The sequence below is a fragment of the Rhamphochromis longiceps genome, linkage group LG6 (genome assembly GCF_057381845.1).
Source record: "Rhamphochromis longiceps isolate RC_006_pf linkage group LG6, R_longiceps_female_GT1.1, whole genome shotgun sequence".
Taxonomy (NCBI): Eukaryota; Metazoa; Chordata; class Actinopteri; order Cichliformes; family Cichlidae; genus Rhamphochromis; species Rhamphochromis longiceps.
Genome location: NC_140562.1, coordinates 35,586,361 through 35,599,906, shown reverse-complemented (window position 1 = coordinate 35,599,906; position 13,546 = coordinate 35,586,361). Strand labels below are relative to the sequence as shown.

General features: G+C 38.8%; 2 protein-coding genes across 2 annotated transcripts in view; both read left to right on the top strand.

The window, feature by feature from the left end:
• LOC146668499 (complement C3-like) overlaps window positions 1-4,921 on the top strand; it is a 29,976-nt gene extending 25,055 nt beyond the window's left edge. Inside the window, exons 30-43 of the mRNA XM_085410426.1 lie at window positions 437-522; window positions 760-837; window positions 937-1,092; window positions 1,181-1,243; window positions 1,337-1,418; window positions 1,584-1,632; window positions 2,054-2,144; window positions 2,251-2,337; window positions 2,432-2,546; window positions 2,691-2,780; window positions 3,304-3,396; window positions 3,482-3,565; window positions 3,991-4,135; window positions 4,221-4,921. Of these exons, the coding sequence (XP_085266552.1) occupies window positions 437-522; window positions 760-837; window positions 937-1,092; window positions 1,181-1,243; window positions 1,337-1,418; window positions 1,584-1,632; window positions 2,054-2,144; window positions 2,251-2,337; window positions 2,432-2,546; window positions 2,691-2,780; window positions 3,304-3,396; window positions 3,482-3,565; window positions 3,991-4,135; window positions 4,221-4,362 (1,361 nt within the window). The 3' untranslated portion in view covers window positions 4,363-4,921. The remainder of the gene's footprint in view (window positions 1-436; window positions 523-759; window positions 838-936; window positions 1,093-1,180; window positions 1,244-1,336; window positions 1,419-1,583; window positions 1,633-2,053; window positions 2,145-2,250; window positions 2,338-2,431; window positions 2,547-2,690; window positions 2,781-3,303; window positions 3,397-3,481; window positions 3,566-3,990; window positions 4,136-4,220) is intronic.
• A 668-nt stretch (window positions 4,922-5,589) lies between these two features.
• Window positions 5,590-12,841, top strand: LOC146668498 (histone chaperone asf1b-B-like). The gene is made up of 4 exons (XM_085410425.1): window positions 5,590-5,908; window positions 7,384-7,499; window positions 10,914-11,090; window positions 11,692-12,841. The coding sequence occupies exons 1-4, from the start codon at window positions 5,800-5,802 to the stop codon at window positions 11,887-11,889; spliced, it is 600 nt and encodes a 199-aa protein (XP_085266551.1). The 5' UTR covers window positions 5,590-5,799; the 3' UTR covers window positions 11,890-12,841.
• Window positions 12,842-13,546: the final 705 nt, after the last annotated feature.

Below are 13,546 nucleotides of genomic sequence, written 5' to 3'. Positions count from 1 at the left end.
CCACATCGTAAGAAAAAGAAAGTAAGACACTGATGTTTGCGCCTCTGTGTTTTTCCCTCCATCCATCCATCCATCTTCTTCTGCTTATCCAGTGTGCATTTATTCCTAGCAATCTTCTTTGGGTTCCTTCTCTTTCCATAGGACCAACAATTATCTACTGAGTTGTATCTGGTAACTATTACTGAAGTAACAACAAGCATTGCATTTCTGCATTTCACTCCTCCTTTTTTCTTCAATCCTCCACCCAGCCAGCACCTATCAAATAGCAGCTTTCTTTTTGAAAAAATGGAATGCATTTTTCTTGTGTATGAACTTGTGTATATATTTATATAACCTTACCCACCTATTATCAAGTTTATTATAAAAATTATTTAAATTAAAGATTAGACAGAGCACCACATTACTTGATGCAAAACTGTCTCTGTGTTTTGCTTAGATTCGTCCTATTGGCCTTCACCTGCAGGACGAGTTTTCACAGTGGAGGCCACGGCTTACGCTCTATTGGCTCTTGTTAGGGCCAAGGTAAGTATCTGTGTCACAGAGCAGTACATGTAGCTAAAGTGTACATGTAATAGAAGATTGAGCTGCCAGGCAGGAGGAAATGAGGAAGACCACAGAGAAGATAATAGATGTAGTGTAGGAGGATATGCAGAGGTCTGTGGAAATCGTGCTTATTATATAACAGCTTTGATAAGATTTTCTATATTTAACTAAAATAAGACAAATACACTGTATTTCAACCCTTTTCTTCCATTAAAGGCCTTTGATGAAGCAAGACCAATTGTCCGATGGTTCAACAAACAGATCAGAGAGAATGGAGGCTATGGGTCAGCTCAGGTAAAGAAGACATCTTAATATCCTCATGTACTGATCCACTGATGAAGTTAATCTTGCTCTGGCCACAAATTATTGATCACTGATCATTTTTCTCCCCAGGCCACAATGACAGTGTACCAGGCAATAGCAGAGTACTGGACCAGTGAAAAAGAGCCAGATTACGATCTGAATGTGGACATCTTGTTGCCGGGGAGGTCAAAGCCTGATAAATACAACTTTAACTGGGAAAACCACTTTGCTACAAGAACATCTAAAGTGAGAAAGTGTTCTTTTTCACATAAGTAAATACACAGCATCTCTGTTCCTTCTGCTTGCTATGTGTTGATTTCTGCATCCTTAACAGATCAACGTCATAAACCAAGACGTGAAAGTGTCAGCCACAGGACCAGGAGAAGCAACACTGACGGTAAGTAAAATGCAATGTTTTGGTTGTTTATTTGTTGTTTATTTGTTTCCTTGTGTTTGAATTTGCTGTAAGCTCCTGTTGTCTGTATCACAGATAACGTCGCTGTATTATGAACTGCCGAAAGAAAAAGAAGACAACTGTCAGAAATTTAACCTGTCAGTGCAGCTCCTTCCAGGTAATTTGCTGCCCTCTGTCGGTTTATCCATCTTAAGATAACTGTACACATTTTTTGACTATCTATGTGAGGTAATTTTCTTATTTTAATTTGATTTTTTCCGAGCTTTTTAAAAATAAATACTGTAAATCAGATTTAAAGTCTTCCATTGCTTTGCCTCTGCAGAGTCGCTGGGTGATGATGAAAACATCTACAACCTAAAAATTAAGGTTTTGTAAGTAGACAAAAAATAAATATATGTATATTTCATTGAACTTTTCAAATGATTTGATTTCCGTTAAAGGTTTTAACAATATTATATATTATTCCCACCAACAAATGAACAACCTTGAGCTCACACTTGGAAAATTTGTGAAATTAAGTCACCAGGCAGAAAAACACCTGTTGCGACCGCGCACGGGGCGATCTGCACTAACCCGCTAATGGAGATTTGCCCTGTTGATGCGGTTATGCCGTTAACGTCATTTTAACAAGATTAGCGCTGACAGCACTAACAATTTTATTTAAAACATTTTTCTCACAGCTCTTGTTTAGAGCTATACAGATTTGTAACTTTTGTGTCTTTTACTGCTGATAAAGAAATTGTTCTTGCCTTTTCATTCTTTGATTACTTATTCTCCCTGTTCTGTTTACAGCTATAAGAACAAGGAGCGTAATGCAACCACACCAGTCTTGGATATAGGCTTGCTAACTGGCTTCACTGTTAGCACAAAAGATCTGGATTTAGTAAGAAAAATAAACACAAATGGGCTCAAATTGTTCAGAATTCAGTATTTTTAATTAAGGAGGCATCTTTAAATTTTGAACCGTGGATGTGTGTGTTTCATTGTAGCAAGCCAAAGGGCATGCCCGCACTATTTCAAAATACAGGCTGAGCACTGAGTCAGAGAGAAGATTGCTCACCATTTACCTGAACAAAGTAAGCGATCAGTGTTCCCCCTCTCTCTACTTTTTCTCTTTTGACCTGTGCTCACATCATTTTTTAATTCCTTTTCATAACTTCTCTCCTCTAGGTTCCTTACACGGAGCTGGAGATTGCCTTTAGGATCCATCAGAAACTGAGAGTGGGCATCTTACAACCAGCTTCTGTATATGTCTACGAATTCAGCGACCAGCTACAAAGTGATCGTGAGTTTGGCATCTTTGAATCGTTTTTTGAGCGTAAAGGATTCATCTTTGCTTCCAGTAGATTTCACTTCATGTGGTTGGGTGCAATATTACATTTTTAAATGTACTACAATGGTGCAAAAACATCTTTATTTGTCAATGCAGACACAAAATGTGTGAGATTCTATCATCCAGAAAGGAAAACTGGAGAGCTGCTGCGCCTCTGTAGAAATGATGAATGCATATGTGCTGAAGGTAAGCAGGAGATGACGCTACATACATTTTTTTTAACCTCTGAAATTCTTTATTAAACATTTTTGGTATACAAAGGTTAGAACAGGTAGATTGTACACAATACTTGGAAGTTTTTTTTTCTTTTTTTTTACTATAAAAGTACTTTAGACACTCCGTGACAAATACACCCGTGTGATTCAATCGCATCAATGTGGCCAAAATCTTTGAGGAATGTTTCCAGCAACTCTTTGAATATGTTTTGTGACGAGTTGCGGAGGCAACCTGATACTACCAAGATGTAATGACTCGGCTGCTGGGTGTATATTGCAGTTGCTAGTTAGTTTTTGGTAATGTATTTGACCCATGAGATGTATGATTCTATTGTTTAATAGGAGCTCATCTGTCAGTCAAATGCAGATAACACAAACACAGCTCTAACATATTTAAAATGTGGCTTAGATCCATGCAGCCATCACCAGTCCACAAAATTCCACATAATCTCATTTAGTTCCTTTATCCCTTTGTGCCTGTTGTATATTTCCAGAGAATTGTAGTATGCAGAAGAAGGGAAAAATCAACAATGATGAACGCAAAGATAAGATTTGTGAGACTACAGTGAGGAGCAAAATAGATTTTGGTAAGTTTGTTTTTAATAAATATGGAATAAATACTCTAAGGAACAGAGCAGTTGAGCTAACAGTCTACAAACTGTCTGTCCTCAGCATACAAAGTGAGCGTGGAACAGTTTAAAGATGGTTTGTCCACAGACATTTACACAGTGCAGGTGCTGGAAGTCATCAAAGAAGGTAGGTTGATTTTATTTAAACCTGTGACAGAACCAAAAGTGTTTGCGATTTGTATTGTTTCCCTATCTGATCCCCTATGGTGATACCAGATATCTTCTTTGTCTGAATTTAAGACATTTTCAGCCATCATTATTTTCAAATATTTGGCTGAGAATTTCTCAGAATTAAAATGCCACCTAATTTTTCATAGCTGAGCTTCTTCTTAATATGTGAATTTTAAAGGAATCACAATTAAGTATGATTTAGATTCATTTTCTGGGCTCTGACCAATAATTCTTCCCAAACTGCCTACTTATGTGTTTGTTTGTTTTCAGGTAGTTTGCAATCTTTCAGAAGTGATGATTAGAGCTACAAATAATACAAAGAAAATGTAAAAAATTCCTTTATGTGTTATTTGCATTTGTTCTTCTATGTATTGATTACAGGAAGTTATGATGTGGGTGCTCAGGGTAGACAGCGCACGTTCCTAGGTTATCCACACTGCAGAATGGCTTTAGATCTGGGAGTGGGCAAAACCTTCCTTATGATGGGAACATCTGGAGATATTTTCAAAGATGAAAAGAGTCAATCGTAAGTTGTTGTTTTTTTCTTCTTGTGATATTGGGAGTATTCATAGATTTGTAAGATTTTTTTCTGTTTTTCACTTTCAAATTAGGTATCAGTATGTCCTTGGTGAGAGAACCTGGATTGAGTACTGGCCTACAGTAACAGAATGTACAAGTGAGGAACATAATTCTACCTGTTTAGCCATTAACGAGATGGTCAATGAATACATGATCCGAGGATGTCGAAATTAGTGAAACTGAAGAGAATAAAAAATAATAATCTATAAATATTTTTTAAAGGTTGAGTAAGACACTTCTTAAAAAAAGGCAAACAAAAACCTGCCTTAGCAACACAGAGAATTAGACTAGCTTTCCGAAGGAGAAAATAAAGAAAAAAATCATAAACTGTATATTAAAGACAGACTTCCAGGTCTGTAGTGAGGCCAGTGAGGAAGTGTCTTAAACGTGCATTCTTCCACCACATCCCAAATGTCCCCTGATGGACTGAGACAGAGACAGGAAGAGGAAGACAGGCAAGAATAGAACTGGTCGACTGCAAGGAGATAATAGGTGAATTTTTCAAGTAGTATACAGAAAAATAATCAGTTACTCCACATTTACATTACATTTTGAAAAAATACAGTGTAAATGGTACCTATATTTGGACAAACATGTAAGAATCGTTTGTAAAACATCATGTAACATCATGTGTACGAAGGTGGTTAATAGATAGTTAATAATAACAAAAATAAAATGTCAGCATGTTTACCCATGTAACAACAAATAAAATTATATAACCTGAGTTATATCTGCACTACTTGTCCTTTTAAAAAAAAATTATTTTATATCGAGCTTTTTTTCCTTCCTCAAAACTTAGGTTACAATGGCAATGTATGCACTGTGAACTGTGCGAGAACAGATTGCCGTCATATTTGATCTTAGTGGCTGCAATTGTGTTTGATAAGCTAACATAGTCACAGTGGAAAATGTTGAGAATCACACTGTAACGCACTGGTTTTCAGCACTGATTAATGCTCTGTAGAAATACTCCCAATGCAGCTACTGGTTTTCTCACACAAGTCAAATGAAAGTTAGAACAAAAACGAAGTAAAGGTCATTTTTGGAGGCGCCTTGGATTTCTTTGCAATAAAGTATTTATTTCATGGTCTGAAACTTTTCCTCTGTGTAGAAAACTTGATCAGTCAGTGAAGAGACATATACAGGTCTAAATAACTGTGGCATTGTAATTATTTTTTTGTTTCTTTTGAACAAGTAAACAACAGAAAGGCATTTATATGTCAGCTCTTGGCATTTCTCTACTATATGCATATATACACACTATTTTTAAAATATTTTTCTTGATATTTCTCGAGGATATTTATGTATTTAGTTTAATCTAGCTGCAATACAACAAATTACCATTGGAGGGCAGCACCACCCTTCTATGGACAATGTAAAATAAAGACGTCGAAGAAGACGAAAGTGACGTACTTCCTTCAGCCAAGCAGCGGCTCCTTCTGTTGGTGTACTTGGAGAATAAAAGAGGCTAACTGTAACTTGCGTCTTTGAAGCCAGGCAACTTTGACAGCGTGTGAGCTCGGCGATAGTAAAGTGCGAAGTGACTCACTAAATCTGGTTCAAGAGAAAAAAAGGCGTAAGAGTTTCTCAGGTTAAGGTGCGTCTGAAGATATGGCCAAGGTACAAGTGTTAAATGTTGCTGTGTTGGATAACCCCAGCCCGTTTGGAAACCCGTTTCAGTTCGAAATAACGTTTGAATGCATGGAGGACTTGCCGGAAGGTGGGTATTTAGCTAGCGTGTCATTCTAGTTGAATTACTCTTTTGTTATATGTTAGCTGTAGAATAGCAGCGTCGTGTGGGCGCAGTCTGCTTTAAGTGTTAATTTCACCGCTGGATGTATTTGTTGCATCATAAGTGAACGATAAGCACGTTATTTTGCTCGATGGTTATTCAGTATTAGCTGTCGTTTGGGCTGTAAAGTTATATTTCATTTGTAAAGTTGTTGAAAATTGGCGCTGGCGCGTTTGTGCAGAGCGCCCCGCCTCCTGCCCACCGCTATTGGTTAAAGGACCTTCCTCGTAAGTATTTCTCAAGAAGCTGATTGGTCGGTCACATGTTACTGTAGCAATAAACAAGCTCGTAATTTGCCGCGAACCGCGCGACGGGATAGCGGGGAAATATATTTTTCTTTAAGGATATAAAAGTAGCCCGCATTTTCTTCTACTAATTATAGCACAATGGACTTGTGAGCCCTAAGTGGCATTATATTATTTGCTGCTTTGCTGTGAACATTTGGTATCTATAATACCGAAACTTAAGTTTCATTACCTTTCCGATTTAAAAAAAAAAACTATTTTCCTGTCAACAAAATTTAAGTATAAGCTTCAGTCTGAATTTATTTGTACGTATTCTATCTTGGCCCATTTTTTACTAGTTCTCGACACAGCACCCTTAACATTTATTTGATTTTAAAATTAATGGATAAGCAGATATTAAATATAGAATGTACTGAACTGTCTTAAAATCAAGCCTACCAATAGCATCATGCTACAACTTCCAAGTTTAGTCTCCTGTTTTCTGCCGTTCATTTAAAAGTGAGCCCAAATAATATTACCAAATACACATTAGGAGCAAGTAGAGTTTCAAATTTTGTCAGCACCTCAAACAAACTGAATTGCTTTTTGTCTCTTTCGTATTGTGGTGCTAGTTGGACTGAGTCACAAATCTTGTTTTGTTTTTTGTTTTTTCTTTCATTACCAAATCCAGTTATTAATATCCCAAAACAACATTTGCACCATTAAACATCGTTTTTCTCCCTTATATTCAAATCAATAAATTGTGGAAACTTGAGGTTTTTATGGAGACTGATGCCGTTTCGGTTATATCTGGCCAGTGCTACAGGTAAATTTTATTTGCATTACTAATACTAATTAATACAAGGTGAACTATAACAAAAAGGGACAACCATGAAACATTTTCTATGTAAATTGGATAAAGTGACCCTTCTGGTGAAGGTATCATTCACAATACCCTGTTTTACAGGTGTGTGTGTGTGTGTGTGTGTGTGTGTGTGTGTGTGTGTGTGTGTGTGAGAGAGAAAGGAAAAAAAGTAGTTTGTGCATGTTTAACTATAATTATTCATTTAAAAAAGTAAAATTAAGCCTACCTTGTAGTAGTAGTAGTAATAATGATGATGGTGATCATAATAATAATTTAAAAACAAACCTCCCTATTTGTCCTCTGTGTACTGGCAGACCTGGAATGGAAGATCATTTATGTGGGTTCAGCTGAGAGCGAGGAGTACGACCAGGTTTTGGACTCTGTTTTAGTGGGCCCTGTACCAGCTGGCAGACACATGTTTGTGTTTCAGGTGAGTCCTCTCAGTGAGCTTTTATCATGTAATACTTAACATCCAGTTTTATTTAAAACAAACCCTGTTGAGTAGTATTCAAAGCAGACATACCAGATCGCACTGTCCCAGCATCTTTTTCCCAGCTTTTCTGAGAGGAAACTGAGAGGTTCCCAGACCGGCCAAGAGACATCATGGCTGGGTTCTCACTGGGATCAGTACATGTTGCTACCACACCTGATGCAGAGATGTAGTGGAGGATTGTCTCCGCTAGTATTTGTGGTCTACTTCTGTCAGTCTCTACCTTGTATTTTTGTCCGTAGGTCAAATCAAATCACTTTTTATTGTCACATCACATGTGCAGGTACATTGGTACAGCACATGCGAGTGAAATTCTTGTGTGCGAGCTTCACAAGGAGTTGTGCAAAATACAATAACATAAACAGGCAAAATATAAAAATGGCTAAATCTGAAACTAATAAATATATGTACAATATATAATAGTATATGCAAAAAAAAAAAAAAGGTGAAGGTAGAAATGTCAATTGAACGCAATAGATCATATAGATCTGTCATTCTCCTGCTCCACTTTACCCTTGTCTCTAAACAAGATCCCAAGACAGATGAGCTTCTCCATGTGAGGCAGCATCGTATCCCCTTTTCTGACTAAGCTTGAACTTTGTGATGCTAATTGTCAACAAAGTCTCTCTGCACTCAACTTCTCAATGAGTTATACAGTACAGTGCAAGCCTATACTAAGTCAAGCCTAATTTCTTATTATATTTTGCTATCAAGGAGTCAAGACTTATCATTTTTGTGGTCTTGAACAATAGTTTTCCAAAGTCTTCTGACCTTTCAGTATTTCTTTGGACATTGACTACTTTTTTCCTCACAAATTTTCAATGTAGTCCTTGTACCTGGATATTTTCAAAGGATTTTTTTTTTCTTACAGTCACTTAACAATGACCTATGAACCATTCAAGTGTAAAAGAAAAAAGGCACCTAATGGTGAGAAATTTCAGAAAGTGGTGTGAACTTTAAGTGCAGAAAAGTACCGTCAGATTTTTCATCTGATGTATGACTGCTTTTAAGAGGACAAGAAGGCATGGACAAGCACCTCAGCTTGTTTTCTCAAGAAGTGAATTGGAGGTTCTTGTCCAAGCCTCCTTCTCCTCTTGCTTAGGTTATTGAATGGAGTTTTCTGTTCTGACTGAAGCATCTATTAATTCCCTTCAGTCTGTCCAAAATGCTCCTGTGAGACTCTTAACTGACTCTCAAAAGTCTTCATACATCAGTCCACTTTTAACATTTTTGCACTGGCTTTCTGTCAGGTTTAGAGTAGTTTAAAATTTTGGTTTTTCATCTACATTATCAAAGTGCTCCACCCCTATTCTCTAGGCTGGGTTCGTAGGTCCTCAGAGGCCTTCTTGTGATTTCATATAGTGGGGCAAAAAAGTATTTAGTCAGCCACCGATTGTGCAAGTTCCCCCACTTAAAATGATGACAGAAGTCAGTAATTTGCACCAGAGGTACACTTCAACTGTGAGAGACAGAATGTGAAAAAAAAATCCATGAATTCACATGGTAGGATTTGTAAAGAATTTATTCGTAAATCAGGGTGGAAAATAAGTATTTGGTCACCTCAAACAAGGAAAATCTCTGGCTCTCACAGACCTGTAACGTCTTCTGTAAGAAGCTTTCCTGTCCCCCACTCGTTACCTGTATGAATGGCACCTGTTTGAACTCATCATCTGTATAAAAGACACCTGTCCACAGCCTCAAACAGTCAGACTCCAAACTCCGCCATGGCCAAGACCAAAGAGCTTTCGAAGGACACCAGGAAAAGTATTGTAGACCTGCACCAGACTGGGAAGAGTGAATCTACAATAGGCAAGCAGCTTGGTGTGAAAAAATCAACTGTGGGAGCAATCATCAGAAAATGGAAGACATACAAGACCACTGATAATCTCCCTCGATCTGGGGCTCCACGCAAGATCTCATCCCGTGGGGTCAAAATGATCATGAGAACGGTGAGCAAAGATCCCAGAACCACACGGGGGGACCTGGTGAATGACCTGCAGAGAGCTGGGACCAAAGTAACAAAGGTCACCATCAGTAACACACTACAACGGCAGGGAATCAAATCCCGCAGTGCCAGACGTGTTCCGCTGCTGAAGCCAGTGCATGTCCAGGCCCGTCTGAAGTTTGCCAGAGAGCACATGGATGATACAGCAGAGGATTGGGAGAATGTCATGTGGTCAGATGAAACCAAAGTAGAACTTTTTGGTATAAACTCAACTCGTCGTGTTTGGAGGAAGAAGAATACTGAGTTGCATCCCAAGAACACCATACCTACTGTGAAGCATGGGGGTGGAAACATCATGCTATGGGGCTGTTTTTCTGCCAAGGGGACAGGACGACTGATCCGTGTTAAGGACAGAATGAATGGGGCCATGTATCGTGAGATTTTGAGCCAAAACCTCCTTCCATCAGTGAGAACTTTGAAGATGAAACGAGGCTGGGTCTTCCAACATGACAATGATCCAAAACACACCGCCCGGGCAACAAAGGAGTGGCTCCGTAAGAAGCATTTGAAAGTTCTGGAGTGGCCTAGCCAGTCTCCAGACCTCAACCCCATAGAAAATCTGTGGCGGGAGTTGAAAGTCCGTGTTGCTCGGCGACAGCCCCAAAACATCACTGCTCTCGAGAAGATCTGCATGGAGGAATGGGCCAAAATACCAGCTACTGTGTGTGCAAACCTGGTAAAGACCTATAGTAAACGTTTGACCTCTGTTATTGCCAACAAAGGTTATGTTACAAAGTATTGAGTTGTATTTTTGTTATTGACCAAATACTTATTTTCCACCCTGATTTACGAATAAATTCTTTACAAATCCTACCATGTGGATTCATGGATTTTTTTTTTTTTCACATTCTGTCTCTCACAGTTGAAGTGTACCTCTGGTGCAAATTACTGACCTCTGTCATCATTTTAGGTGGGGGAACTTGCACAATCGGTGGCTGACTAAATACTTTTTTGCCCCACTGTATATCCTTTTGAAAACTAAGAGGGGACTGTGGCTTCCAAACCTTAGCTCCAAAACTTTGGAACAGCTTCCCACTCATTCTTTGCACTTCCCACTCAGTGACATCCTTTAAACAGCAGCTTAAAATGCATCTGTTCAGACAGGCATTTGGGTTATGTTTGTGTTTTTTCTCAGTTCATTTGTATCAATTTTGTCTTTTTAACCTCTATAAAGCTCTTTGAGTGTTCCATGTCTTGAAAATTGTTATAAACGGGATTTTTCACATACTCCTTTTGCACAATATCATATATGTATTTGATATCCCTGGTTTGGTTAACCAGTTACTGTTTCATTTATAGCATAATTAGATTTCATCTGATTTCTTCTCTGTGCTCATTTACCCTATCAGGCTGACGCTCCTAACACAGGGCTGATTCCAGAAAGCGATGCTGTAGGAGTGACCGTAGTCCTTATAACCTGCACCTACCGTGGACAGGAGTTCATCCGCATCGGTTACTATGTCAACAATGAATACACGGACCCTGAACTGCGAGAAAACCCACCTCTCAAACCAGATTACTCTCAGGTAACATACACAAGTACACAAATGACCATCATGAATAATACTGAGGAAAGCTGTTTCCAGCTGTCTGCATTTACTGTAATGTGACCAGATTACATCAGCATTGGGTGATATTAAGTGTAGAATATGGGCCATATTTGTGGAAAGGTACTATAAATGTCTCTCTGCTGCCCTCTTGTGCCCAGAAATGTACAATTACAGATAACTGTAGCATTATGTACGTGTATGTGTGTGTAGAATTATCTGGAGATTGTTTAGCACTGTGTTTTTGTTTTATTTGGTCTTGCATTGTTTTAAAAGAATGCATTAGTTCAGGTGGAATTTTATGCTTTCTTGTACCAGTATCTACTTTAACATTAGCATTAAAATTATTATCTTGTGCTTCATTCTCTTTACACTGGTCTTTTCCTTCTACAAATCCAACATAAAACCAACTATTCATTGTATTTAATTCAAAGCTATCCCAAGTTCTGAGGGGAAATGTGCACTCCTAAGGATGGCTGTCATAACTAACTTTTGGGCTCCTAATTAGTAATCTAATTATGTCCTCATGTAAAAACATTAGCAGTCCACCCCTATTTCTAACAAGTTCTCATCATTGCAGCTCCAGAGGAATATTTTGGCCTCAAATCCTCGTGTCACCCGTTTTCATATCAACTGGGAGGGTTTGGCAGACAAGATGGAAGACAGTGAGAATGTTGACCCGTCCCCCAACATCAGTGGCATGCTCCCTCCATCCTGTATACCAGGAAAGATGCCACATCTAGGAGTGATGCCAGATAACTCCATGGACTGCATGTAAGAGGCATCAGATTAATGCAATGGATAAGGAGCCCTTCTTATCTATACACACCCACATTGCAAACACACATTTATACAAGGAGGCCATGGATGTTTCTGTATAACATGTGGACTTTAACAGAAAGCACAGGACACCACAGCATAGACATTATCTTTTTATGAAGCACTCAAAAATGGGATTGGTCTGGCATGGTTACCACCTCTGGTTCCTCCTCTTTACGCACTTCCTTTCAACACACACACACACACACACACACACACACAGGTGTGCACAGTCAGATTTGCCTTAATTTATTGTATTTCTGTATAAGATTATATTTTATGCCTGGCTGAAAGAAGTGCAGATCATCAGTGCTGGGCCAGGTCACTTCAACAGACCTGAAACGTGTGGGAAAAACTCGAGATTCTGATACCCATGCTGTTCATTTTGTCCTTTTCTGCACAGATCAACTAGTGCTATGCGATGGGAAGGATATAGCACCTAGCTGCTTGTAGTAGAGCACTTCATTCTTTGTAAGATTTGTCTCTTGTGACACCTACTGGGGGGAGGGAATTGGGTTTGAATTATGGGCCATGTTTATGATATTGTGGCATCAAGTGGCTTTATTCGCATTAACATGTTTTGCCCCAGGGTTATCTAGATCACTCGGTAAACCTGCTTCTGTGAATAGGCAACAGTTCACCTACTGTTACATAAAACGCCTATATGAGCAAAACATGTAGGTAATGATGGATGCCAAATTGCATTTTGTGTGTGTGTGTGTGTGTGTGTGTGTGTGTGTGTGTGTGTGTGTGTGTGGATGATTTAGGCTTACTGTAAATAATGTTTTCCTTGTTCTTATTTTGTCTTCAAAACAAGAAGGCAGGTTTTCATTTTGTACTTACTATATATTCTCAGCTTCAGTATTTGTAACAACAGTGATGGGGTTAATAAAGTTTTTTTTTTTGTTGACCTTGTTGTGTTTCCTGTTAATCAGAACATGTTCCATACGGCTGCTTTCCACCTTGACTTGTGTGGAAGGAAGCACTGCAACAGTAGAGAGACTCAGCACGTTGGCTCGCTCCTCGCCCTCCCATCTCTGGCTCCTTTCTGTTTTCCGATTTCATTCATAAAATGCAGCACCACCATTTTCACTCCAGCCTCATGTTGCTAGGCAACTGCTGCACAAAAGGAAGGGGGGCCTGTCTGTGCTCTCTTGCACATTTTATCTTAGTTGAAGGGACCAACTCCCCCATCCATCCATCTGTCTACTTCTCACATGTCTGCACAGTTGACCGGTTTTTCTTTTCATATATTCATATTTAGCAGTAAAACCCATATGCAGCTTCAATTGTCCTTTAACAGCACTCTGTACGGTGTGGGGGGACTGTGATATGTAAGTTACAACCAAGTATTAGCAGAATTAGTGATTTGGTTTTTGAGTCCGTTTTACATAACCGTGGTGGTGTCCTGTGAGACCAAATGGTGTCAAACCCTGCAACAGCTGAGAGATCTCGTATTCATAGAATGGATGTTTTTTTTTCATACCATAAGTTTTTTTGTTTTTTTTTTTTAAATTACCAGCATAAGGTGAAATTTGTTATTGAAATTAGATATTCAGATGCAAATCCATGTGAAACCGAGCCTTTTGAAGGTCCCGTTCATAAAAGGACTCTCG